Raw genomic sequence first — 25,264 nt, forward strand, 5'->3', positions numbered from 1 at the left:
TGTGGGAAATAACTTGTTGACTTAATGTCCAATTACCTAATATCACTTACTTTGTCATGTTTTATATATTACTGGCCATGTTTTTACTTTGTAAATTGCCTGTTTGTATTCTTCATTTATTCTCATATATGTCTGTTTGTCTTTTGATAGTAGTTCTCACTATACAATGAAAGCAAATCCTTCACCTGTTACATCCATTGCAGGACAGGTTTCATGAAAACTAATCCACCCTTCTATGCATCATTTAATAATAATATCTATTATGACACTATGATCACTCTATTGTTCTTTCAAATGTGTCAATTATGTAGATAAAATGCATAAAAATTTGGCTGTAAACTCCTTCTATAACTATCCTAAGCATCAAAGTTTTAATTTATATTAAAAATAAGTATATGCGTTAGATTGAAGAATGTTGTGAGACTTGTATGATGTTCTTCTTATCAATAAAGACAGCTAAGTTTTTGTCAACCTGGACCACTATGATCATAAAGTGCTTCCATGATTTGTAGCTTTCAGGGGGATCTTGAGAATCCCTTGTGGTCTGATTTACCCATTTTCCATAAAATCATATTTGTATCCTTTGTATTGCTAATAATCATGGTCAATCACACTGTGCCTAAGTTTGAAATAAAATGATGACTGTATAACTTTAGTCCTGCTAAAGGACTTAATGTTTTCATATTAGGGTAATGCGAGGGAAGGGACTATTGGCTTCTGAAGAATAAGAAAAAATTAGACATGTTTAAAGTATGATATGTAGACAATAATAATCATTATTTCGAAGTGTCCTCATGAAGGATTGATTTCAGAACATACCCATAAGGAATGTGATAAGTGATGCATTGTCTTGTTTAGAAAGAAGTTGATATAACTACATTTGGAGAGAATGAAAACTGTGTAAGTTCCTTAAGAGCGCAGGTCCTGTATTACCACAACCTGTCATTGAGACCTTGGATCTTTATCAAAGGTTGAAAATAAGAGTGAAAGCATCAAGGTCAATATTCTTTATGGGCCATGAAAGAAGCAAAATAAGGAATTGAAACAGATTTTTCCAAGTAGCTCAATTTTACAATAGGAAGGAGGCAGGAGTCATTACATTTCTAACTTCACATATAGTCAACTAGGAAATGACTTAAGCTAGAAGAACGTAAAACTTCCTGCCATGTCTTCTAGGCAAGAAGTGACACTGAGGCTGGATGATACTGTACAAGCCAAGCAGTACTACTAGTCTCCCAAAGCAAGGGGAAGGGTGAGTCCTTTCATTCTATTCTAACTCTTCAGTGTTTTTCAGTAGAAGTTAAACCTACCAAATTCTACATCAAAATGAAGTAACAGTTTATTTATTCTCAAAACAATATTATCACTGTGAGCGGACTTCTTGATGTTTTGTGCTCATGAACAAAGTGTGTCTAAATCATAGGTTTTAGATAAGTTTTTGGTATAACTTGAGAATTAGAACAATATATGTCAATATAAACCTATGTAGTTTTAAAATTATTTCTCCCCACATTCATATTTCTCTTTGGCAGAAAATAGGTGTAACTTTTAAATGGGTAGTAAATACTGTGTAAACAAACTTTGACTTGATAAGCTAAAACTGCAATTTTGTGTGTGTGTGTGTGTGTTTCATGAGGAATAGCATCTTACATCATAACATCATCTGCTGTAATTAACTGGAGGAGTCCCATGTGTTAGGTGTCCCAGGCTCAGACCTCAGATAAAACTATTCCCTTTTTTCCTTCTTTCCTGTTTTAGCAAACTTCTGACAACACAACAGACAACACTTGGTGATGGCAAATATCACAGTTGCCACACAGGCCAGCAGGAACCCAATCACATCCAGAGAGTGGTACTGGACCCAGTTGAGGTCGTGGGCTGCAACCCGAAGGTGCTTTGCTCCTCTGTGGCGCATGACAAACTCAATCCAGAAGACTATTCGATCTAGAGGCTTTGTGGGCTGATCGTGATTAATTCTTGATAACCTCATAATATTTTCTTTATATCTGAAGGATAAACATAAATACACCACCATTGAAAAGAAGTTCATTTGCCTAAGCATATCAAGTCCATGAAAGGTTTTTGAAAAATGTCTACAAATGATTCAAAATAAATTTCATAGAATTCTTGTTAAAGTTATATTTTTTTGTGGGGTCATCATAGAAAGTTTGGTTTTTCACTGTAATTTTCTCATTGACAAATATTTTTAAAAGTGAAAATGGAAGATCAGGAGGAAACATTAATTCCTTTGTATCTGAGGAAATATGAGCCATTCCAAATGCTATAAGTAAGACAGTGGAAATACAATTTGAGAATGATCATTTCAAAGTTTTTCAGAACAAATTGTGCCATGGTGGATAAAATGTCTCCTAAACAGTTTCTCTGCTTGTCCTCTTCTCCTCTTTCTTCTAATGTCTATTTTCCAGTCAGTAGTCTGAATGATTTTTTTTTAAGCAAATGTCAGACTATGACACTTCCCTGATCAAGATTTCGGTCTGGCTTCTCCTCACATTAAGAATAAACTTCAGATCTGTCCTTTGGACTACAACACCCTGCATGATCGGACACTGGCCACATCTTTTCCTAACATTTTCCCCATGAACACTCTTGTAGGGACACTGGGCTTTTATTGCTCTTTTAAGGTACCAAATTTGTTCTCCCTTTATCACCTTTACACTTTTTATTTCCTCTCTCGCTCTCTCAGAACATTCTTCCTTGGGACACCCCAATACTTGGCTCTAACTCTTTTTGAAGCCTCCTCTTAAATGTCACCTCTCAGAGAGGCTTTTCCTGGCCACATCAGGATAGCACTCCTAGGATTTCCTCTATTGTTTTGAGCTTATGTTTTGACTATATTCCTAGAATTTTAAAATACATTGTATCATCTAAAATCAATTTTTTAAGTATGTAAAATGCAGAATATAAATGTACATACACTAGGTGAACAGCTCAAAATTAATCATGAAATGAAGAAACCAATGTACCTACTACTCAGATCATGAGATAGGGTGTCACAACCTGCCTAGTATTCCCTTCCTGTGGAGCATTTTAGTCACTTTTCCTGTCATCAAATTAAGTATTATCCTGTCTTCTAACACCATAAAATAATTTTGTTTATATACTTGAATCATATAGTATGTACTCATTTGTATTTCTCTTTCATGTAGCAGTTGTTGGTTAATTCAATTACTGTGTAGTCATCCACCGATTGACAATGCCAGAGATTATCTCTTCATCTTATTATAGATTCACTTTTGGGTTGTAAATTATTTCTGAACATTACTAATAATTCTGTTATAAACATCCTAGTATATGTTAACAGGATTACCTATGTATACATTTTTGATGGGTATATACCTAAGAGTAGAATTGCTGAGATAAAGGTGTATATATGTTATGATTTTCTTGTTGACCATGAATTTTTTAAAAGTCTATTTAATTTCAAAAATTGAAGGGTGTAGTGATATATGTATATATATATGTATATATATATGTATATATATATGTATATATATATGTATATATATGTATAATTTTGGGGGTGATTTTTAATTTATTTTCTGTACAGCTAGAGTATACACATATTTTATTATTTTGAATCTTTTCATGTTTACTGAATCTTGATTTATGTCTCAGCATGTGGCCAATTCCAAGCTACTATTTCATATACGCTTCAAAAATGTGTATTCCGAATGGATGGATATATACATGTATGTACAGATATATGTGCATACACATATGTATGAATGTATATATACATATATAGGAATTATTTCACATAGGTTGCATTTGTTATTTGTGTTCTTCAAACTTTTTATGTCCTTACTCATTATTTTGTCTTATTTTTAAAGTCTGTTTAGATTTAAAAACTAGTCTATTCACATTTTGATACCGTCTTATTGCAAATTTTCTTTTCTTTGTCCAACCAGTGTTATGTTTATTTTCCAATTCCTTCTTGCCTTCTTTTAAAGTATTTTTTTTAATAATTCATTGTCCTACAATATTCCTCTTGATAAAGTATTTTAAAAGCATTTGTTTAGGTGATACCCTCCTCATATAATATTGACAATAGTAGTAAATGCTTAAGTGATGGTAGCTTTTCCAGGCATGGCATTTTCCACAACATTTCCTTTGGAGTGTGGACAAAATTAATTATTAAAGTGTTATTTTAGCAAAATTAAAAGCTTTTGTGCTTCTATGGGCATTATTATGAAAGTAAAAAGTCAATCCATCCAGAATGGGAGAAAATATTTGAAAATCATGTATCTAATAAAGGATTGCATCCATAATGAATAAAAATAACTTTAAAAACACCAATAATATGAGAAACAAATGAATTTTTAACAAAAGACAAATGACTGGAATAAATACTTCTTCATGGAAGGTATATGAATGGCCATAAGTGAGCAAACAGATGCTCAAATTTTAGCCTTAAAAGAAATGCAATGGAGTCCTCAATGAAAGACCATTTTATACCCTTTAGAATGGCTGTAATGAGACAGATGATAACAAGTGTTGACAATAGTTTAGAGAGTTTGGAACTCTCCTGTAACGAATGGTGGTGGTAATGAAAAATGGTGCAAGTACTTTGAGAAATAGTTGGGCAGTTTTTCATAAATTTAAAGTTCCCATATGACCCAACAATTTTACTGCTAGTATCTACCCAAAAGAAATAAAGGTATATGTTCAAACAAAAATATGTATAGCAATGCTCATAATTGCCAAAATTAGAAACAACCAAAATATCCTAAACTAACAAATGGATAAACAAAATGTGATGTATTTATATTGTAATATATTATACAGCAATATAAAGAAACAATGTACTGATATGCATCAACAACATAAATGAAACAAAAATTAGTAAAGTTAAGTGAAAGAAGCCATTTACCAAACACCATAAGGGGTTTGGATCCATTTATATAAAATAACCAGAGAGGATAAACTATAGAGGAAAAAATAAATAAATTAATATTGGCTCATGACTAGAGGGTTATGAGGAGTGACTTACGAGCCATTACAAGTATCTTTTGACATGATAAAATGCCCTAAAATTATATTATATTATTGTGATGTCCTCATAACTCTATAAATATTGTAAATATATTTGGATTTTGTACTTTTTGAAGGTGAATTTGTAGGTGAATTTTATGCTATGCAAGTTATATCTCATTATCAAATCTTTCAAAATATTATTAATAATAAATATGAATTTTTGAAGAAGAAAAAAAGTTTTGGAAATTTTAGGTATTGAATTGAAATATTTTGATATATTTCTTCTAGTCCCTCATCCCTTTCTGCTGTGGATTCTATCATATTTTTAAAACTGTGTTCTTTTTATAATTTTCTGTGTAAACTTAAAATTATTTTTGTGTAGAAAATTGTTGCACTAGCTGGTTACCCATTAAATGTGTGGGGCCAAATACAACTTTAAAATAACTGTTTGGTTGAAATTGAAAGTAGATTTCAGATTGGTTAAATTATGTATATTTCTTCTAACTTAGTCTGTTAAAAAGGGGCACAACTGATACACACGGATGACCAGTGAACCTATCGATAAATACTACATAATAAAAAAAAGGTACCATACTCACAAAGGGTCATTAATGACTGTCTTCAATGCGTTGAGCATATCTGTACTTGACACTGTGTCAAAGTCCAGTCTAACAGCTGCTCCCTTGGCCATCATGCGGGCAATGTTATCAGGTTGATCTGCAAACAATGGCATGCCCACCATAGGCACCCCATGGTAGATCGCCTCATAGACGCCGTTGCCTCCGCCATGAGTTATAAACGCTTTGGTTTTTGGATGACCTAGGATTGGAAGAATTTTAACAAAATCATTCATTATGTCTTAGAAACACAGTGAGAAATGCATAGTATGAGGCTGTAAAAGTGTCTGTGCTTTCTACATACATAAACAGATTATTATAACCATGAACTGCACTGAAATTACTTTCATGTATCTCAGAGGAAGAAGCACCTAAGCCCACAGGAGTGGTAAGTGAAGATTACAAAAGGTGGTGTGTATGGAGGTTCCTCAAACAATTGCAGATAGATCTACCATATGATCCAGCTATCCCACTGCTGGGAATAGACCCAGAGGAATGGAAATCATCAAGTCGAAAGTACACCTGTTCTCCAATGTTCACTGCCGCGCTATTTACAATAGCCAAGGGTTGGAACCAGCCCAAGTGCCCATCATCAGATGAGTGGATACGGAAAATATTTTATATCTACACAATGAAATACTACTCTGCTTAAATAAGAATGAAATACTTCCATTTGCAACAACATGGATGGACCGAGGGAGAATTATATTAAGTGAAACGAGTCAGGCACAGAAAGAGAAATACCACAGGTTCTCTCTTATTCGTGGGAGCTAAAAATAAATAAATAAATAAATACACAAACTGTGGGAGGGAGGGAAGAAGACACAACAATCACAATTCCTTGAATCTGTTACTACAAGCGAACAAATATGAAGTTGTTAGGAGAGATGGGGGAGAAGAAAGAGGGAAGGAGTTTACGGTAATGGGTCATAATAATCAACCACATTGTATATTGATAAAATAAAATAAAATAAAAAAATAAAAAGAAAGAAAAGTTGGTGTGTGACTAGAAACTTGAAAAATGAGTACAGCATTGCCAGGGGACAGAAAAAAGCATATACTGGATGAAAATAAAATCAAAATGTGCAAAACATAAAATAAAATAAAATTAAATAAAATAAAGCATGTAAGAACATGTTCTCTTTTTATTGCAATGTATTGATTTATACATATTTGTGGGATACAGAGTTATACTTCAAATCTTGTATGCTATGTATGATGATCAAATCAGTATCATTAGCATATTCCTCACTGAAAAAATTAATCATTTCTTTGTGATGAAGACATTTGATCTCCTGTCTTTTAGACATTTGATAATATGCAGTAAGTATTGTTAATTATAGATCCTAGCTCGACTGTACAAACATAGAAACTATTTTCCTGTCTAGCTGTTTTGTGTCCATTAACTGACTTCTCGCTACCCCTGTCCCCATTCCCCTTTCCTGCCTCTAGTAACCACAGGTACGAACACGTTCTCTTAAAGGAATAGTGAAGTCACTGAGTCTGATATGTCAGGTGTCCAAGCAGCCGGAAGTAAGTGGTGGTGGTGCTAGAATCAGAGGATGAACAGGCTACACTTCATTATGAATGAAATGTGTTATCACTTCATGATAAAGATGGTGGATTTTTTCCCATAGAAAATGTAGTCACCAGTAATAGAAAAGAAACTGTTATTTGTCAGTGTCATTTGAAATAACCCTGCAGTAGGGGAAAGGATAAGTATAAAGTCCTAGAAGTAGGACACAGGGAGAAAACTAGGAAGTTACTGAAAAATTCTCTGGGAGATGGAATTATACCTGAAGTAAAGGTACTTTGATTGTGTACATTAAGTACATAGCTGTGTAAAATAAAATGCCAACTGTTATAGGTTACCCTTTTTCCCCTAGAACTGGAAAATAAATATAAAGAAGATAGGCTGTATCTCTGAGTTTTTCAATAATAAATGTTCAATCAATTTGCCTCCTGTTGAACTATCTTCACTCTATTTGGTTATTAGTCATATTTTCAGTATTTGTTCAACAGAGTCTCACCAAGAAGGTCATTCTGAGGGATCCACTTGTACAGTCGAGTGTTGGCTCCTAAAGTGTCTGGTTTCTTACCGTCAAATCTCCATATAACCTGTTAGGTAATGAAAATATATTGTTCCATGAGTGGAACTGTAAAGTTATTGCATGTTAGAACTCTAAAGAGATTAACAAATCATCCACTTACAACACCTCGATATAAAGAATGAAGAAATGAGTACAAGGGATGTAAGTAATGAAAGCCACTAAAAGTCTGAACTAAAGAGAATTCCCACATTTCATGTAATTACTTACATAATAAATTGGAAATGTAATAAAATTATGGTGTTTCAAACATAGTAGCTTAGACAAATAAGACTATCAATAAAAAATTCAAGTGTTTAAGAAATTGTTAGGAAGCCATTATAATTCTAGGGCGAAAAACAGTAGCACTTTAATAATGTCCTACACAGTTTTTTATATTTTTTACTAGCTGCCATCTTCTGTATTAGTCCATTTCTGTTGCTTATAACAAAATATAGAACTGGATATTTTATAAAGAAAACAAAATTTATTGTTTACAACTTCTGAGCCTAGGAAGTCCAAAGTCCAGGGAACACAGCTGGAGAAAGTCTTGGTGGTGGTGACAGTGACTACTGACATTGCAAGATGGTGGAAGTAGAGAGAGCAGAGAGACAGACTCTTCTCTCTCTTGTTTTAAAGCCCTCAGAACCATGCCCCTGACCACAATTTTTAATCCATTCACTACTTCACTGTCTTACAATCTAATTGCCTCTTCAAGGCTCCATCTTTCAGTTACCATAATAATATTTCCCACACTTTTAACAATCACAATGGGGGCCAAGTTTCTAATACATAAAACTTTGGGGACACAATTCAACCTTCAGTAAGTTTTGTGGGGACATAATTCAATCCATTATGTCTTCCATAGTTAATATTAATCTCTTTTTTTCATTTTGAGCAAATTGGGAAGTAGCTCATTTATATCTAGTTGTTTCAGGAATTATACTCTTAGAGATTGACATTTTTTTTATTTACAGAAAAAATGTCTATGTAATCAGCTACTTGTTAGAAATAAATCTATGCCACAGAGTTAGTATTTATAATTTATTTAGATTACAAATTATTAAGCATTACTTTGAAGAAAAATTTAAAGTGGCAATTTTTGGTACATACTTAGACTTTTATCAATATTACTGGTTTTGAAAATTTTTTCAGTGTAGAAAATAAAAGCACATTGGCAACTCATGAATAATAATACGACCACTGAAAAAATCCATAGTCATATGTTACTTAAATTTTCTTCAACTGATCATTAACAATTAGATGGTGCATCGCAAATTATTGGCAGCAGTGATAAATATGGTCTGCTATAGCCATACCATTTCCACACCCAGCAACAAAATAAGTTACTGAGTTTGAATTCTAACACAATCTTTATAAACTGGAGTTATCATTTACAGATTTTTACTTTCTATTTGCTATAGGAGTATTAAAGTAACATCACATTTTCAGCAAAAATTTAGCGTGGCTCAGTAGGAGAAAGCTATATCAGATAGGAAGCCAAATAGGAATTCACAAATACACAAATATCACAGGTGTATTCTATATATTAAAAAATAAGTTCCTACTATATTTTAGGGAAGGGAGCATCTGAACTTCTTCCCATACCTGGCTTCGTTCTGTTTGACACTTTCTTCTAATCCCCTCTCCTTCCTCAATCGAGTGGAAGTGTTGATCTGAATCATAGCAACGCAGTCCTTATCGGGCCACATTTTATAATGCACAAGATCCACTTTAAGTCGAGGATCCTACCTTCACTCTTATTCTTACATCTTCCTGCTTTTGACATTGGTAGGGCCCAGTCCAGTAGGGCAGGCCATTTTTAATCTATCTTTAAATCTGCCTGGCTGCATGTTTACTTGAAGTAGTGGTAGGTCAACCCAGGCCATCCTTTCTCTGAATAGACCTCTGAACAGCTGTGAGGAAAATAGAATAGTTTGGTTAGGCCCCCTTGCCTTGGGTCTGGTTTGGGGTGGTGCAGCACATTCTTTGTAAACAAGTTGTGTGGGGATGGAGTTAGTGCACATGCACACCCATGTATCTTTTATAGTTTGTTGCTATTGTGTGTTCTTCAGAGTTTGTGAAGCAATAGCTGACCAGCAGAGAGTTCGTGTCTAAAAATTCAGCATGTTTACATTGCTGGCATCTGCACAGTTTTTCTTTGGACTTTGCTGGTAGCAGTTGAGTTTCTCTTTGGACTGCCTCACTCTTAGAAGTGTGTGTGTGCTGAATAAAGCTTACTGTTCCTTCAACCTAGGCTCCATGGACCTTTTTCTTGTTACCAGGCTCATAGACCTGTGTGTGAAGGGTTTGCGACCCAGTCCAGCCAATGGGCTTGTGAGGTCTGTGAGCTCCAGAACCAGCCCTAGCTCTGCAACAGCACACCAGGTAGGCCTACTGCAAAATTTACAGGAAGTGCAAGATGCTGGATTATATGGTAACCCTAAAAAACAAGATGCAGTTCACACATTTTACAATACATGATTATTGTTATTTAACTAGCATAGTTGCTCATTAAAATTTAAATATTTCCTGGTAACGTCTAATGGAGAATATGGTAGGGCAGAATCTGGGGATTTCAGTGTACCTGACCAAAACTTCACCTGTATCTTTTAAATATACATCTATTTCTTTCTGAACACAACGTCAATCTCAAAGTTATTATCAATGAAATACATCCTCTGTACGATTTTATTATCTTCCATGTATATTTTTGTTTTTTAACTGATATTGGATATAATTAGAGCTATCCTAATAGTTAATCTTTCAGGTAGAAAGTTTCTATAGTTAGACCATTTACACAGTTTACAGGACTCATTCAGTAGTTGACCTCCCTTAAGTCAATTTATCTAACCTTTTGCGGAATCTGAGCAAGAGCTGATGCAAACACATTGGCCCTTTCTTCTGGCATGTTACTGATCATCGACCCCAGAGTAAACACCACAACACCATGTTCTCCAGAGCTCTGAGCAAAGTCCTCCATTTCCTGTAAAAAAAGAATTTGATCTATCATACACAAAAGAGCAGCAGCTTAGCAAACACTACTGAAAGTATTGCTACAAACATCTAAAGAGAGAAAACAAGGAATTATTGGAGTATTGGCTGTTTTTTAACTGACATTCTTTCAGTTTCTTAGAAAGGAGATGTGTAATATGAGAAAGTGGTCTCTATTATGCATATTTGTATAAGTGTGTGTGTGTGTGTGTGTGTGTGTGTGTGAGTGTGTAAGGAAGAAAGAAATTAGAGCTATTTCACAGCTGTCAGGGGAGATAATGTTAGAAATTATTATACTCAGACACATCATTTATATTATAATTAGTAACACAGGTTCATGGAAGTTGGCGCCACTTGACTACAGTTCTTTATATTGGTAGTTCTACTAGATCACTTGTATTTTCTTCAGGCAGGTTTTCTTTTGAATGTCTTTTCAGTTTGGAGTCATTAGTGTTCTACTTTCCTGAATATGAGTACTGAGGAAACATTACTTGCAGTGGGGATAATTTTATGTCTATATTTCTCTTAGCTATGTAATCCTTTATACCTCACTTAAAGCTTGTCAGAATTTCCCAGCCTCCCTCCCACCCCAACACACACACAAACCTGTATAAGCTGGAGATTAAAACTCACTGATATTCAAGAGTCTGGTATTGTGGTTTGGAATTGCTGTGAAATAATCCTGAGAGATTCATTTTTAACACAGAATTACATAGGCTGCAGTTATTTAGTTGAATGTTCATATTTCTTAGGTTATTGTTTATGCATGCCACTTTTTTGTCCTGAAATCACACTGAAAAATTGACATCGTAGTAGCAGATGCTGTGTATAACTGGCTCTGAGGGTCCCTCATCATCACTGCATTGTATCCCACAGTGGGAAAGGTCCACCAGGCCTTTCTCAGGGGACACCCCCTTGAGTAGCTCACTCACACTATATAAATATCCTGGTAAAACTGTGTTTCCCTGGAATTGATTTGCATGTATTAAGAATTATGGTTCCCTATCTATGCCAATTTTTATATTTAAGTTTATTCTATACAAGACTAATTCTGCATTATTAATATGTTCTCCCACCAAAACAAACAAACAAACAAACAACAACAAAGAAACAAAAAGGAAAAGAAATACAGAGCAAATATTTTTCTGGAAACAATGTCGAATACTATGCTGAATTTCCTTTTATTTTTGATTCATTATTTGATGTTTTCTTTCTGTAAGATCATGACCAACTTCTTCCAGTGTGAAAAGTACCCTTTCAGATACCATAATTGTTAGAGGGTAAAACTTCTTTTTAAAACCATTGTTCACAATATAAAGAAAAAATTTTACAATGTTTGTCCATGCAGACCATATATTACCAAGTATTTTTCAAAAATATAATTTTAACATTATAACATTAGTTTTAATATGAGAGTTACTGTACTACTATTTCAAGTAGCATAGGAGCATCCAGTTATTCTGTGTATTTCCAATTATCCACAGCCACATTTCATGTTCAATGCTTTGTCTCACTGGTTCACTCCTCAAAGCCTTCTTTGTCTCCCCAGTAGTGAAGTAATACAACCTCTGTTTACAGATGCATCACTGACATGGACTGGTTGTTCTAAATTTGTGAGATCTTTATGAAAATAATGTAATGCCAATGTTAAAAATTTTGTAACAGTATGAAAAGTGTAAAAAAGGAAATAAAGTTTACACACACTCTCTGTCTAAAGATATTATTGGATTAAAATAAATGTGCTTTCATCCTGGTTTTTATTCTACTTATATAACTCAACTTATACATGTAACATGTATCTAGAAAACTTTAATCCTCTTATATACACTTTCCATCCTACAGCAAATTTGTCACCTTGATATATTTATCATTTTGCCTCTCAGGTTATAAGTAAACTTATATAAGTATTATGGCTAACAGTGTAATTAAAATTTTTTGGATAAAATGATTGTAATGGAATAGTATGCACATAGTATAAGTTTTTAAGCTTTCCTTAATGTATGATATTTAGATTATTTCAAATATCTAGTTTTTGAATATCTGCCCTAAATATTGAATCTGCACATATTGCTTTATTTTTTCTCTATGTAATTTTATATATTTTGACGTGAATGGCTCTATGCATTTATAGAATGCCTGATGCATTTTGACAAATGTCTTTTTCTTGTAAAATATTCAGAAATTTTCTGAGAATCTAACACATAATGGAAAAGCAAGTAATTTGGGCATCAATTACTTTATATACTAAAGAATTTGAGGAAAGTTTTCACATCTATTGACTTGGATTCAAATATCATTTCTGAAATTTAACAGCAGCTAGTATTAGGAATTACTATTACTGCTATTCATTCTCTTTGTCTGCCTTCTTATTTTACTGTCTTCTATGTCCCACTATCACTATCAATTTGCCTTAAGGAAAGTTGAGAAATCTTTCAAGAATAGGGTTAAGTCACATAGAATTTTTATTAACCTCAGCGCAGCTTTCATCCCTGCGGAAGTTACTATAGGTAATCTCAACAATTTGCATTCACTATAGCCATTGGGTTTAATTGTTGAATAAATCTCAGTTTTTTGTTGCTTCTAACAGGAAGGTAAACCAAAAAAGAGTCTCTTAAGACATCATGTAACAGGGTAGTAAATAATGTTTACTTTGTATTTATGACTTAAAAGTGTGATATCATTTAAAATATATTAGGTTCTTGTGTTCCTCCATAAGGAATATTATCCTATGGGTTCACAAAATTATTTTCTAATATTAAAGGAAATGCTGTTTTCGGTTAAAGTTGTGGTAATTATTTGGTCTTTATTATATACATAGATCACATTTTTCTGTTCGGCTTCTGTCAGGCAGCTATGAAGTTGAGGCCCAAGTTCCTCAAAAGAGCTTTACAGAGTCATCCTACTGTCACAGTATAAGAGAAAACACACCTGCTCCAATAGAGTAAACCATCCCTTTCATGCTCTAAGATGTAACTCACTGGGATTTCGGTGAGCAATTGTTTAAATGCATGAGAGGAATCTAGTAAAACTTGGTTTGGCTCCCAATGTTTTGGGTGCATACATTTACATTGTTGAGAAATGGTTCTACTTTAAGGAGGAATACTGGTAAAGATCCTCAACACTTACAATATTTGTTTAGCATTTCAACTTGCTCCTATGACTCCAAAACTCATATATCTACTTTTAAATAATTCTACATGATAATTGGTCTCTTTTACAAATAATTGCTAAAGAATGTCACCTTGATGTGTTGGATAAGGAGTTCCTATTAAATGAAGAATTATATCTCAGTTGGCTGGCACATATTAGGTAATTAATAATATTAGCAATATAACAAGAAACAATAAGTACAAAATTAATAATATTTCTAGATCACTGATTATGTGCTAGAAACATTTTAAATATTTTCTTGTATTCAATAGTTTTTTCCCTACATAATACAACATAAAGTTAGTGTTACTATTGTAAAAGTAGACCTACTTATCTCTTTCAACTTTCTTATTCATTTTTCCACCATTTGTTGCCCAAACTCCTACAACAATCTTCAAAATAGTACTACTTTCCAGTGTTGTCCCATTTCAGCCCAATCCAGTGAATGCATCTTGAAACCTTTTCAGGAAATGAAATCTCATCATATTTCTCCATTTCTAAACTATTTTTACTAGGTCCCCAATACATACCTTTAACAGATAGTTTGAATAACTATCTGGCTATAACATACTGCTCCAGCATCATCTGTCTCTTTACTTCTTCCTCTCCTCCTCTTCCTTCCTCTTATTCCTAAAATTGTTCAGGTTTAACTAAATGTCAATGATTCAGGGTCACTTTGCATAATCTCTTCTGGAGGCTTCCTTAGCATTGTGGTCTTTCCTTATGATAAAACTTTATCAAACTTTTTTTTTTTTTACACCTGCCTATTGTCTGTCTTTGAAAGTAGAATGCAAGGTGTGTGGGGGCAGAAACTGTCAACTTTGTTTCTCAGAATATCCAGCATTCACCTCTGGAGTAAGCGAGTCACTTTATAAATTTTCTTTGAATGACTGACTGATAGTTTTTATGTTTTGAGTAATGAATAGCTAACACTTATGTCAAAGTATCCAAGGCATTCCTCTTTACTTTATAGTGATAATGAAATCCAAATACTTGTGAATTATGACTTTCTAAATGGAGATCATTTTGCCCCATTTCTGTTATGTCTTTCATTGTGAGTGAGATATTCTATATGAAGAATATACAGTTATTCCCACTAAAAGTGCAAAGCAAACAGAAGAAAACCAACAGATACGTGTGTCATTACCTTAGGAAGGGGTTTGGCTGGTTTGCAATGGAATCCTCCCACAAAATCAAAATTTGGTAAGAGTGGGCGAGGAAAATCAAAATCCCAATAGCTTCGAATTAGCCATATTTCAGCTTTTGCCATTGTCTCTAATAACACAGTGGGTCTTCCTGAGGGGAAAAGAGATAACAAAGAATCAATAACACAAGAGAATTGTTACATAATATACCAGGTAATTTCCTGAAAGAAGTAGAATAATGTAGACAAAGTATCTGTTTTGATAAAAAAAAATGCACATATATTTATAAAATTTTATTTTCAGGTATTACATATGTTGCATATATATATATATATATATATATAAATAAATGGGAAAGTGTTAGAATTGTGAGAGGAGACCACTTTTCTAATGTCATATCAACATATTCACAATCATGAACAGTTATTACAATAAAGGAGTAAAAAATTAAGCATGCATTTGTTTACTCTCTACAAATGCAATAATAACAGATATACACTTAAACAATTCTTTCAGTTCCACAATACATTAATCCTACCGTACCTATATAAATGACATCATTAAGAAGAAATCAATCTAGCTTTTACAATTTGTCAAGCTAATAGTTTGATCTTTGGTTCTTCAACTGAACTCATAGTTTTCTTAGAGTATGACTGAATTTTTTGTACTTGTTGCTGCTTTTGGTGCATGTTAAGATCACAATAATATTTTTAAAGTGAACATATTTGCAAATGACCATTGGAACATTTTACGGATTTATAAAAATAGATTTGTGCTCACCCGTAATTTGGCTCAATTTTCCTTAATGAAGAGACACAATTTAAAAAGGTAACATAATAACAGGGATGGTTACACTTCAACAATATCTTAGGCCATAAAACAAATGATTTTCAAGTCCTCAGTGAGGGAATGTAGCAATATTCCCTCAAATTGAAGCCTCAAATTAGACCTTTCTGCGTCTTGAATGAAGCCCTTATACCTCTCAACTGTGAGCGAATCTTTCTTGTAATATGAGAAAATATTTCAGTTTCTAATTAAGGAAACTGAAGTGTACAAGAAGAAACAATTTTCTCAATGCCTCATAAATAGTTGTGCTAGAAACGTGTAACTCCTCAATCTACATGTTTCCATTCATCAAGATGCATCTTCATGTATCTAATGACTTGTTTTAAAGAAGAAAAAACATATAGTAAAATGGATATCTGATTGCTTAAAGAAATCCTAAGAGCTTTCATTTTTAGGGTTGCGACTTCCTGGAGTATCCTGTCATGTGATGTCCACAGGATTCTAACTGAAGCTATAATGTCAGCCTTTCCATAATGTTTGTGAGATTGATACATCATCTTATATTTCCATGTCATCATTTCCCTTAAAAAACACACTCCTCTGACTTTATATTTATACAACCTCACCTTCAAAGGCATAGGAATCTTAGTACTTCCCAACACTTATTAAAGACATTACTTACCTAGTACTTCACTGTAAAACTGATCCCACTCCTTCAGATTAAATGTCTGGAACCAAAAGTTAAAATAAAGGGCAAATATCATATTTTTTATCCTCTCCATGAATGTCATCTGATTATGTAATTCTGAAAGAATAATAGGAACATAAGAAGGAGGGAATAGAAGTCCTCCACTATGCATTTCCAGTGAGTATCCAGGAGAGAAGCGGAGACTGTACACAAAGGGTATTTTAAGTATCTCAGCCAGCAGCTCACCACAGGGACCAATGGCATCCGCAAAAACAACATCAAATTTTGATTCTTTTAGTTTTCTCATAAGTTTCGTGTTCAAAACTGCATCTTTACACATATTTCTCATACAGTCAGAAAAATCCCACATGATTTCTTGCATTTCTGAAAGATGTAACCAAATTCTGTCTTTTGGAATACGTTCCCATTTTTTGACCACCATCAAGACAAATGCGTCAAAAGCATCTCTACTTAAAGATGTAGGATAAACTTCAAATTTAATAGTTGATGTCTTGTTTGGATCAACATGAATGGAAGCTGAAGATGTTAGCACAGTCACCTCATGCCCTCTCTGTCCAAGTTCATCCAGGATTGTCTTCATATTCATCCAATGGCTGTATTCTGTGGGCCACACCAGCACCTTTCCACAACTTCCAGAGCTAAAGTAACAACTCAGTTGTAGGAGCAGCAGAACTGAATTCCATTTCATAGACATACTGAGCAATGTAATGCTTCTTTTTCAGTTTCTGTTCCTCTCCATCATTCTCATGCTTATATCCAAGAAGAAATCAATCAAGAAGTTAAAATGTAACTATAGGACTCTAAGTAAATACATTATATAAATAGTCTGAGCATGAAGATAGCAAATGAACAAACTGAACCTATGTGATCACATGCTTACACAAGTGTGTTTAATGTCTCTTTTGTGTTTATAGGTGATATTCAGCTAAGACCAATGACCTTGCATGTACCAGTCATTTGCCTTATGCAATATAATATGTCAATACTGGCAAGTGAGAGACTCTCGTGTCCGTTGTCTACCTGAGACAAAACTAGAGATAAAGCAATTATAAAGCCAAATCAGCATTGTTTATATTTCACGGTTTAAGGACATTTTTTGGTAAAACATTGTTGATATAATTCAGTAATCCTGTAATTCACCAATTATGGTGTAAAATGCAGTGCTTTAGAGTGTATTAATAGAATTGTGTATCCACCACAATAATCTGTTTTAGTGCATTTTTACCTACCCAGAAGAAACTCTGTATACTTTAGTCTTTATCTCCCCAACTGAGTATCTCCATCCCCTCTGCCCTGAGCAGCCACCAATCTAATTTCTGTCTCTATAGATTTGCCTATTCTGAATATTTTTTGTAAATGGAGGCATGCAACACAAAGATAAATCAAAGGTTTCATGGAAAATGAAATTAAAATATAATGTAGATCTTTCCATGAACTTTTTGAGAACCCCTTGTATATGGTCTCTTGTGACTGGTTTCTTTCAATGAGATTTTTTTTTTTTTTAACAATTCATCCATGCATAGCATATATCCAGAGTTTATTTCTTTTGGTTTCCAAGGAGTATTCCATAGTAGGATATACACATTGTACTTATTCATTCCTCCATTGCTGGACATTGATTTTTCTCCAATTTTTGAATATTATGGTTGATGTTGTTTAAAAATATTCATGCGTAATCTTTGTGTGGACATGTTTTCAATTCTCTTGTGTATGTACCTAGAAGTGGAATGGTTAGGATTAAAAGTAGATTAAACTGTAGGTTTAATGTTCTCAGTAATTGTTAGACTATTTTCCTAAGAAGCTGCACCATATTCCATTCCAACCAGCAGTTTCTGAGGATTGTAACTTTTTGACATCTTTGCCATCATTTGTTTTTACATGTCTTTTGGTTATATTCATGGTAGTGGGTATGGAATATACTACAATGCATATGAACTTTACAGGGTCTGGTTTTCCAAAGCTTTGCAGTTTCAAATACTGACCTTGCAAGGACAGGAAATTTTCCTCAGGCTATAAGTCTCTGTTGCAAGATAAGAATTGTGGCACAGCAGGTTGCTGGCTCAAAGACAGACTAGTTACTGATTGTTATGTAAAGATACTGAGAAATTGCTATCAGATGGAATGTTTGCTAAGATCAAGCTTTTGTTGATAAGGCCACTAAATTGCCTTACTGGAATGTCATCTGGCTTGTTTTACTGAATGTTACCAGCATATATTGTTAAACTATAATCCCACCTTTGTTCTCTTCCTGTAACTTCCTGGTCTGGAAAATAAATACTGGAAGAGAACCCCAATTTGGGGCTAATTTCCCAGATGGAGGGGTTGGCTCTCGCTTGAGCGTTCCCAGGGAAGTTAACCACTTCGGGGCTTCTCACTGCTCAGAAGAAATGGGCTTTGAGTAATCCTTTGCATCTCTTTCACCCAGGGGAAGTGGGGTGACAAATCCGTGGGGGGCAAAGCAATGCAAAGCAACAAGTGGGAATAATGTGGTAGTCCATTATGGTTTATATGTCCTTGATGTTGGGATTTGTTTCATGTGTTTAATAGCCTTTGTATATTTTTCTGAAGAAATCTTTATTTAGATACTTTGTACATTTTTTACTTGGTTATTTTTCTTTTTCTTATTGTAGTATATGTATTTATATAGAACTTAATAATAAGTTTACATGTTTAGATACAACATGTTTAGATACCATTGGATGTATTATTTCAAATATATTCTCCAATTATGTGGGTTATCTTTTCACTTTCTTGATCATGTCATTTGAAGCAAAACAAAAGTTTTAATTTAGATAAATTCCAATTTGTCTCTTTCAATTTGGTTGATTTTGCTTTTAGTGTCATATTTAAGAAGCCGTTTCCAAATAGAAAGTCACAAAGATTAGCCCCTAAGTTTTGGTTTTAGAGATTTATAATTCAAGCCCTTATACTGTTTGTTTGTTTTTACCTATTTTGAGTTTATTTTTCATGGTTTGAGGTAGGGGGTCCAATTTCATTCTTTTGCATGTGGATAATCAGCTTTCCTACCATCATTTATGAATAGACTGTTGTTTCCAATTTCAGTTGTTTTGGAACCCTTGTCAAAAACCATAAATGTATGGGTATAAATCTGGATTCTAAAAATTATTCCATTGTCTATGTCTCCCTGTATAGCTATATTGCATTCCCTTTTGTTTATCTTCTCAAGAAAACAAATTTTGGGGGTCTCCATATTGCTTTGTTCTTCTCAGGTCTTAATTATTTCCTCTCAGTCTACTAATTTGGGGATTCACTAAATATATTTTCAACGTCTCTTCCTTTTTCCTCCCCTTCTGAAACACCCATGATTTCGATGTTTGTGTGCCCTTGAATATATATATGAATTTTAGAATCAGCTTATTAATTTATGCAGAGAAACCAACTGGGATTTTGATCCAGGTTGCATTAAATTTGTATATCAATCTGGAGGTAAAAAGTATGGCCACTACAACAATATTAAGTGTTTTAATCCGTGAACATGAGATGCTTTTTTGTTTATTTAGTTATTCTTTAATTTCTTTCCACAGTTTTTTATACTTTTCACAGTTCAAGTTGTACACATTTTTGTTAAATTTGTGCCTAAGAATCATATTGTCTTTGATGGTATTTTAAGTTTGTTTGTTTTCTTAAATTCATTTTGGATATGTTATTATAATTACTTAGAATTTTGATTGTTTTTATTTACCTTGTATTCTAAAAACTTGCTTTATTTGCTTATTGGTCCTATATTTTTCTAGAAGATTTCTAAAGATTTTCTATCAATGGGATCTGTCATATGCCAACAGAGATTGTTTAACTTCATTCTTTCCAATACAAATATCTGCTCTTTCATTTTCTTCCCAATTTGCCTTGCCCAGAACCTTCAAAACCATGTTTCATAAAAGAGATAGAAGTGGGTTTAGTCTTTGTCTGTTAAGCATAACTTTAGCTGTTTTTTTTTTTTTTTTTTTTTTTTGATGCCATTTACCAGTTTGAGGACGTCCACATGTATTTCTAGCATACTGAATACTCTTATGATGGAGGGTTTTGGATTTTATCCTCCTATTTTGTCCATATTTATTGAGATGATTATGCAGCTTTTGTTTTTTATTGTAATAATATTTTGTATTATATGAATTTATTTTTAAGATGTTCAAACAACTTTGCATTCTCAAGATAAGTACCTCCCTGTCATGGTATATAATCCTTTATGTATGTTCCTGAATTAAGTTTGCTAGGATGTTGTTGAAAACTTTTGTCTGTAATCACAAGAGATAGTGATCTGCAGTTTTTGTGTTTATTTTCATGATTTGAAGAACTGAAAAGTGAAGCCGTCAGAACTGTGCTTTTCTTTGTGGGTTGAGATTTGCTAATGGATTCAAGCTCTCATGCTGTTATAGGTCTATTCAGATTTTCTGTTTCTTATTGAGTCTATTTTATAGTTGTTTTACTCTCCACCTTCCTATAGTAGAGTTTCTGTCACACTGAGTTGGGAACCAGTGAAAAATCAGGTCATCATTAAATGTTAAATTCTCTTATTGTTTTTACCAATTCTTAGTCAATTGTTTTTGAATAGATATTACTTTTCATGCTTTATATCATGAGAACAATTTCTGGACATTTTAAATTTTATGGCAAAAGTAATTTTTAATGCTAATGATGTAATGAACTTGTAACTATTTCACATTTAAGATGCTGAATGCTATTATCCAAACTTTTAATAAGTTAAGAGTCTTAATTTAAATAGAAATATTTAGGATATATTCTGATGGTACATATGTACTTTCATCAATTCAGCACAGAGGTATCTTTTATAACCTTTAATAAATTTATATATACATATATTGTATAGGAGGAGTCTTTCATAAGTTCATGGAAAGATTCATATTATCCATCAATTCCAGTTTTCCATGAATTTTTTGAAGCATCGTCATATATATAATGCATATATTTATGTTAACAGGATCACTTAATATGTGATATACTATTTTAATATATTTAGATAGTGTAATACACTATTGTTAATTATAGCCACAATATTGTAGAGCAAATCTCTAGAACATATTCATCTTGTGCAACTGAGACTTTATATTGATTGAACAGCAACTCCCAATTTCTTCCTGCCCTTAGCCACAGGAAACCACCGTTCTACTCTCTACCTCCATGAATTTGACTAATTTGGATACCTCATGTAAGTGGAAGCATGCAATATTTGTCTTTTCGTGACTGGATTATTTACCTTAGCATTATATCATCAAGATTCATCTGTGTGTCACTTACAGTAGGATTGTCGAGTATTATGGAAGATCTATTTTTAATTTTTTGAAGAAGCTCTACACAGTTTTCCATAGTAGCTTCAACTTTATATTTCCATGGGCAGTGTACAAAACTTCCAGTTTCTCCACATAAAGCAATTATTATGCTGTGTGTGTTTGTGAGTCTGTTTGATTTATAAAGGCATTTGAAGAGGTTTGAGGTGATGTCTCATTGTGGTTTAATTTGCATTTCTCTGATAATTAGTGATGTCGAGCATATTATCATATGCCTGTTGGCCATTAGTATGTCTTCTTTTGAAAATGTCTATTCTGGTCATTTGCCAATTTTTTAATTGAATTATTTATCTTATTTTTTGCTTTTGAGTTATTTGACTTTCTTGTATATATGAGATATTAATCTCTTGCCAGATGAATACTTTTCCAATAATTTCTCCCATTCTGAAGACTTTCTTTTCACATTGTTTTGGTGTTAACAGCATCATGCTCTACTAGTTGAGCTAACTGGCCAGTCCTTTTTTCTTTATTAATGTAGGTATTTATCACTATAAACTTCCTTCTTACTACTGCTTTTTTAGCATCCCATAAGTTCTGGAATGCTGTGCTTTTGTTTTTGATTTTCCTGAGTTTTTCTCTGTATTATTTATTATTGGAACCTAGTTGACTGCACATATCTGTAGGGTACAGAATTGAACATCAATACCTGTGTGCAATATGTGATGTTCAAAACAAGAGGATTAGAATATTCTTCACATTACAATGTCATCGATTTTTTTGGCCCTTTACCAATTCCTCCCTTTCCTCCCTTCCCTTCTTCCTTCCCACCACTGGCAACTTAAGTTCTGTGTTCTTCTCTTAAAAGTTCAATGTATTTCTATGATTGTTCTATCTTTCTTTCTAAAATTTATTTGTTTATTTATCTTTTTAATTAGCTCTCACATATAAATTATCACATGTATTATTTCTCTTTCTGTGCCTGGCTTATTTCACTTAACATAATTTTCTCTAAGCTCATCCATGTGTCGGTGAATGGCTGAATTTCTTTCTTTTTTATGGCATAGTAGCATTCCCATTGTACAAATGTACCACGTTATCCCTGTTCAGTCATCTTTCAATGAACATTTAGGTTGGTTCCAACTCTTGGGTTTTGTAAATGAGTGGCAATAATTTTGGGTGTACAGGTGTCCGTTCAACTTGGCCATTTCCATTCCTTTGAGTATATACCCAGAAATAGGATTGCTGGATCCTATGAGAGTTCTATCTGTAGTTTTTTGAGAAACTCCATACCATTTTCCATAATGAGAGCACCAAATTATGGTCCCAAAAACAATGTAGGAAAGTTCCCCTTTCTACACATCCTCACCAGCATTTATTATTCTCTGTCTTCTTAATAATAGCCAGGCTAACATGCATGAGATATTTCAGTATGGATTTGATTTGCATTTCCCTGAACGTGAGTGACGTTGAGCATTTTTTCATGTGTCTGTTGGCCAGTAGTAAGTCTTCCTTTGAGAAATGCCTGTTGAGCTCCATTAGCAATTTTTTGAATCAGATTACTTGTTTTTTTACTGTTAAATTTTTTTACCTCCTTGTATATACTGGATATTAATCCGTAGTTGGATGCATAGTTTGCAAATATTTTCTCCAACTTTGTAGGCTGTCTTTTCACTCTGTTGTTACTTTTGCTGTGCAGAAGCTTTTTAGTTTGATGTAATCCAATTTGTTTATTTTTATTTTTGTTGCCTGTGCTTTTGGGTGATATTCATAGTCTTTGCCTGGTCCTACTTCCTGAAGTGCTTCCCCTATGTTTCCTTTTAGGAGTTGTATAGCTTTAGACTCGTTTTATTACTTAACATGTGATATATCCTAGTGAATATTATGTGTGTACTTGATGAACAAGATGACTGAAGCAGTTATCAAAAACCTTGCCACAATGAAAATCCAAGGACCAAATGATTTTACTAGTGAATTCTAACGAACATTCAAAAAAAGAATTGTTACCAGTCTCTCTTAATATGTTAAAAAACATAGGAAAACAGAGAATAATTGCAAACTCATTTTTGTTTTGAGGACAAAAACTACCTGATACCAAAGTTAGAAAAAACACAATCAAAAAAGGGAACTACAGAGAACTATCTGTGATAAACTTATATGTAAAAATCCTCAACAACATAACAACAAACCATATTCAACAGCACATTAAAAAGATAGTGCACTATAACCAAGCAGGATTAATTCATTGGATGCAAGGCTGCTTCAATACATGCAAATAAATCATTGTAATACTTCACATTAACAGAATGAAAGATAAAAATGACACGACCATCTCAATAGACATAGAATAGGCATTTGCAAAATTCAACATTTATTCATGATGTAAATTCTAAACAAAATAGATACAGAGAAACCTAACATAATACAGGCCATTTATGAAAAGCGCATGGCTAGCGTTTTAATGGAGAGGGAAAATATGAAATCTTTTTCTTGAAGGCTTTGTACAAGGATAGGATGCCCACCCTCACCACTTTTATTAAACCTAGTAGTGGAAGTCCTAGACGGATCAGTTAGACAGAAAAAAGAAATAATATGCATTCGATTGCTCCACTACTTTCCTATTCATAACACATTTAAAAAGTATTTTTATGTGATAACCTCTCGATATAACAATAATAATGATAGCTATAATAGATGTTTAACTGATGGTAGCCATGGTAGGCAGTACAAATTCCAGAACATTATTTGATTTTAAGTATGAACAAATCTAATTATTAAATTTCTGTTTTATCAAAATTAATTTTTTTCTGCTTCAAGTGGCATTAGCAAGAATGTTAAAGAAGACCCTATAGAATGGAGGGTATATTTTCAAACTATGTATCTGATAAGAGATTTGGGTTCATAATATATAAACATTTTTTCGCTACTCAATAATGAGAAGAAAAACAACCCAGTTAAAAATGGTAAAGGTTTTGAGTAAACATTTCTCCAAAGAATATATAAAATTGATCTGTAAATACATGAAAGATGGTCAAGAACTTTAGCCATAAGGGATGTGTAAATCAAGAACAGATGAGATTGTACTTCACACCACTAGGATGACTAAAATTAAAAACACAGATAATTTCAAGTGTGGACAATGATGTGGAGAAATCACAATCCTCATACACATCTGGTGAAAATGTAAAATGGTGCAACCATTTTAGAAATAGCTTGGCAGTGCCTCATGGAAATAAAGTTATCATACCACCCAGCTATTCCACCCCTAGATAAGATATCTAGCCCAAAGAAATAAAGACATATTTTCACATAAAAGCACATATAGCAATATTTTGCAGCATTATGATTTATTTATCATAGCTAAAAGTATAAACAAGCAATATATTCATTATCTGATGAATGAATTAATAAAATGTCATATACTCATACCGTAGTATGCTATTAAACTTCAAAAGGAATGAAGTACTGAAACATACTACAATGTGGATGACACTCAAAATTATCATGCTAAGTGAAA

General features: G+C 33.2%; 1 protein-coding gene across 5 annotated transcripts; it reads right to left on the reverse strand.

The window, feature by feature from the left end:
- Nucleotides 1–1,726: 1,726 nt before the first annotated feature.
- Nucleotides 1,727–25,088, reverse strand: LOC103599869 (UDP-glucuronosyltransferase 2B4-like). 5 transcript variants are annotated; one of them, XM_008584047.1, is made up of 8 exons: nt 25,057–25,088; nt 17,157–17,193; nt 16,457–17,102; nt 14,991–15,139; nt 10,554–10,685; nt 7,643–7,730; nt 5,595–5,814; nt 1,727–2,006 (listed from the first exon to the last, which is right to left on the reverse strand). In XM_008584047.1, the coding sequence occupies exons 1-8, from the start codon at nt 25,086–25,088 to the stop codon at nt 1,727–1,729; spliced, it is 1,584 nt and encodes a 527-aa protein (XP_008582269.1). The 5 variants fall into 5 exon arrangements, with proteins under 5 accessions (XP_008582269.1, XP_008582271.1, XP_008582270.1 ...); XM_008584049.1 differs by lacking the exon at nt 25,057–25,088 and having other exon boundaries at nt 16,457–16,514; nt 16,866–17,177; XM_008584048.1 differs by lacking the exon at nt 25,057–25,088 and having other exon boundaries at nt 16,709–17,177.
- Between the last annotated feature and the right edge of the window lie 176 nt (nt 25,089–25,264).

Source organism: Galeopterus variegatus, unplaced genomic scaffold, assembly GCF_000696425.1.
Source record: "Galeopterus variegatus unplaced genomic scaffold, G_variegatus-3.0.2 Scaffold3134, whole genome shotgun sequence".
Taxonomy (NCBI): domain Eukaryota; kingdom Metazoa; phylum Chordata; class Mammalia; order Dermoptera; family Cynocephalidae; genus Galeopterus; species Galeopterus variegatus.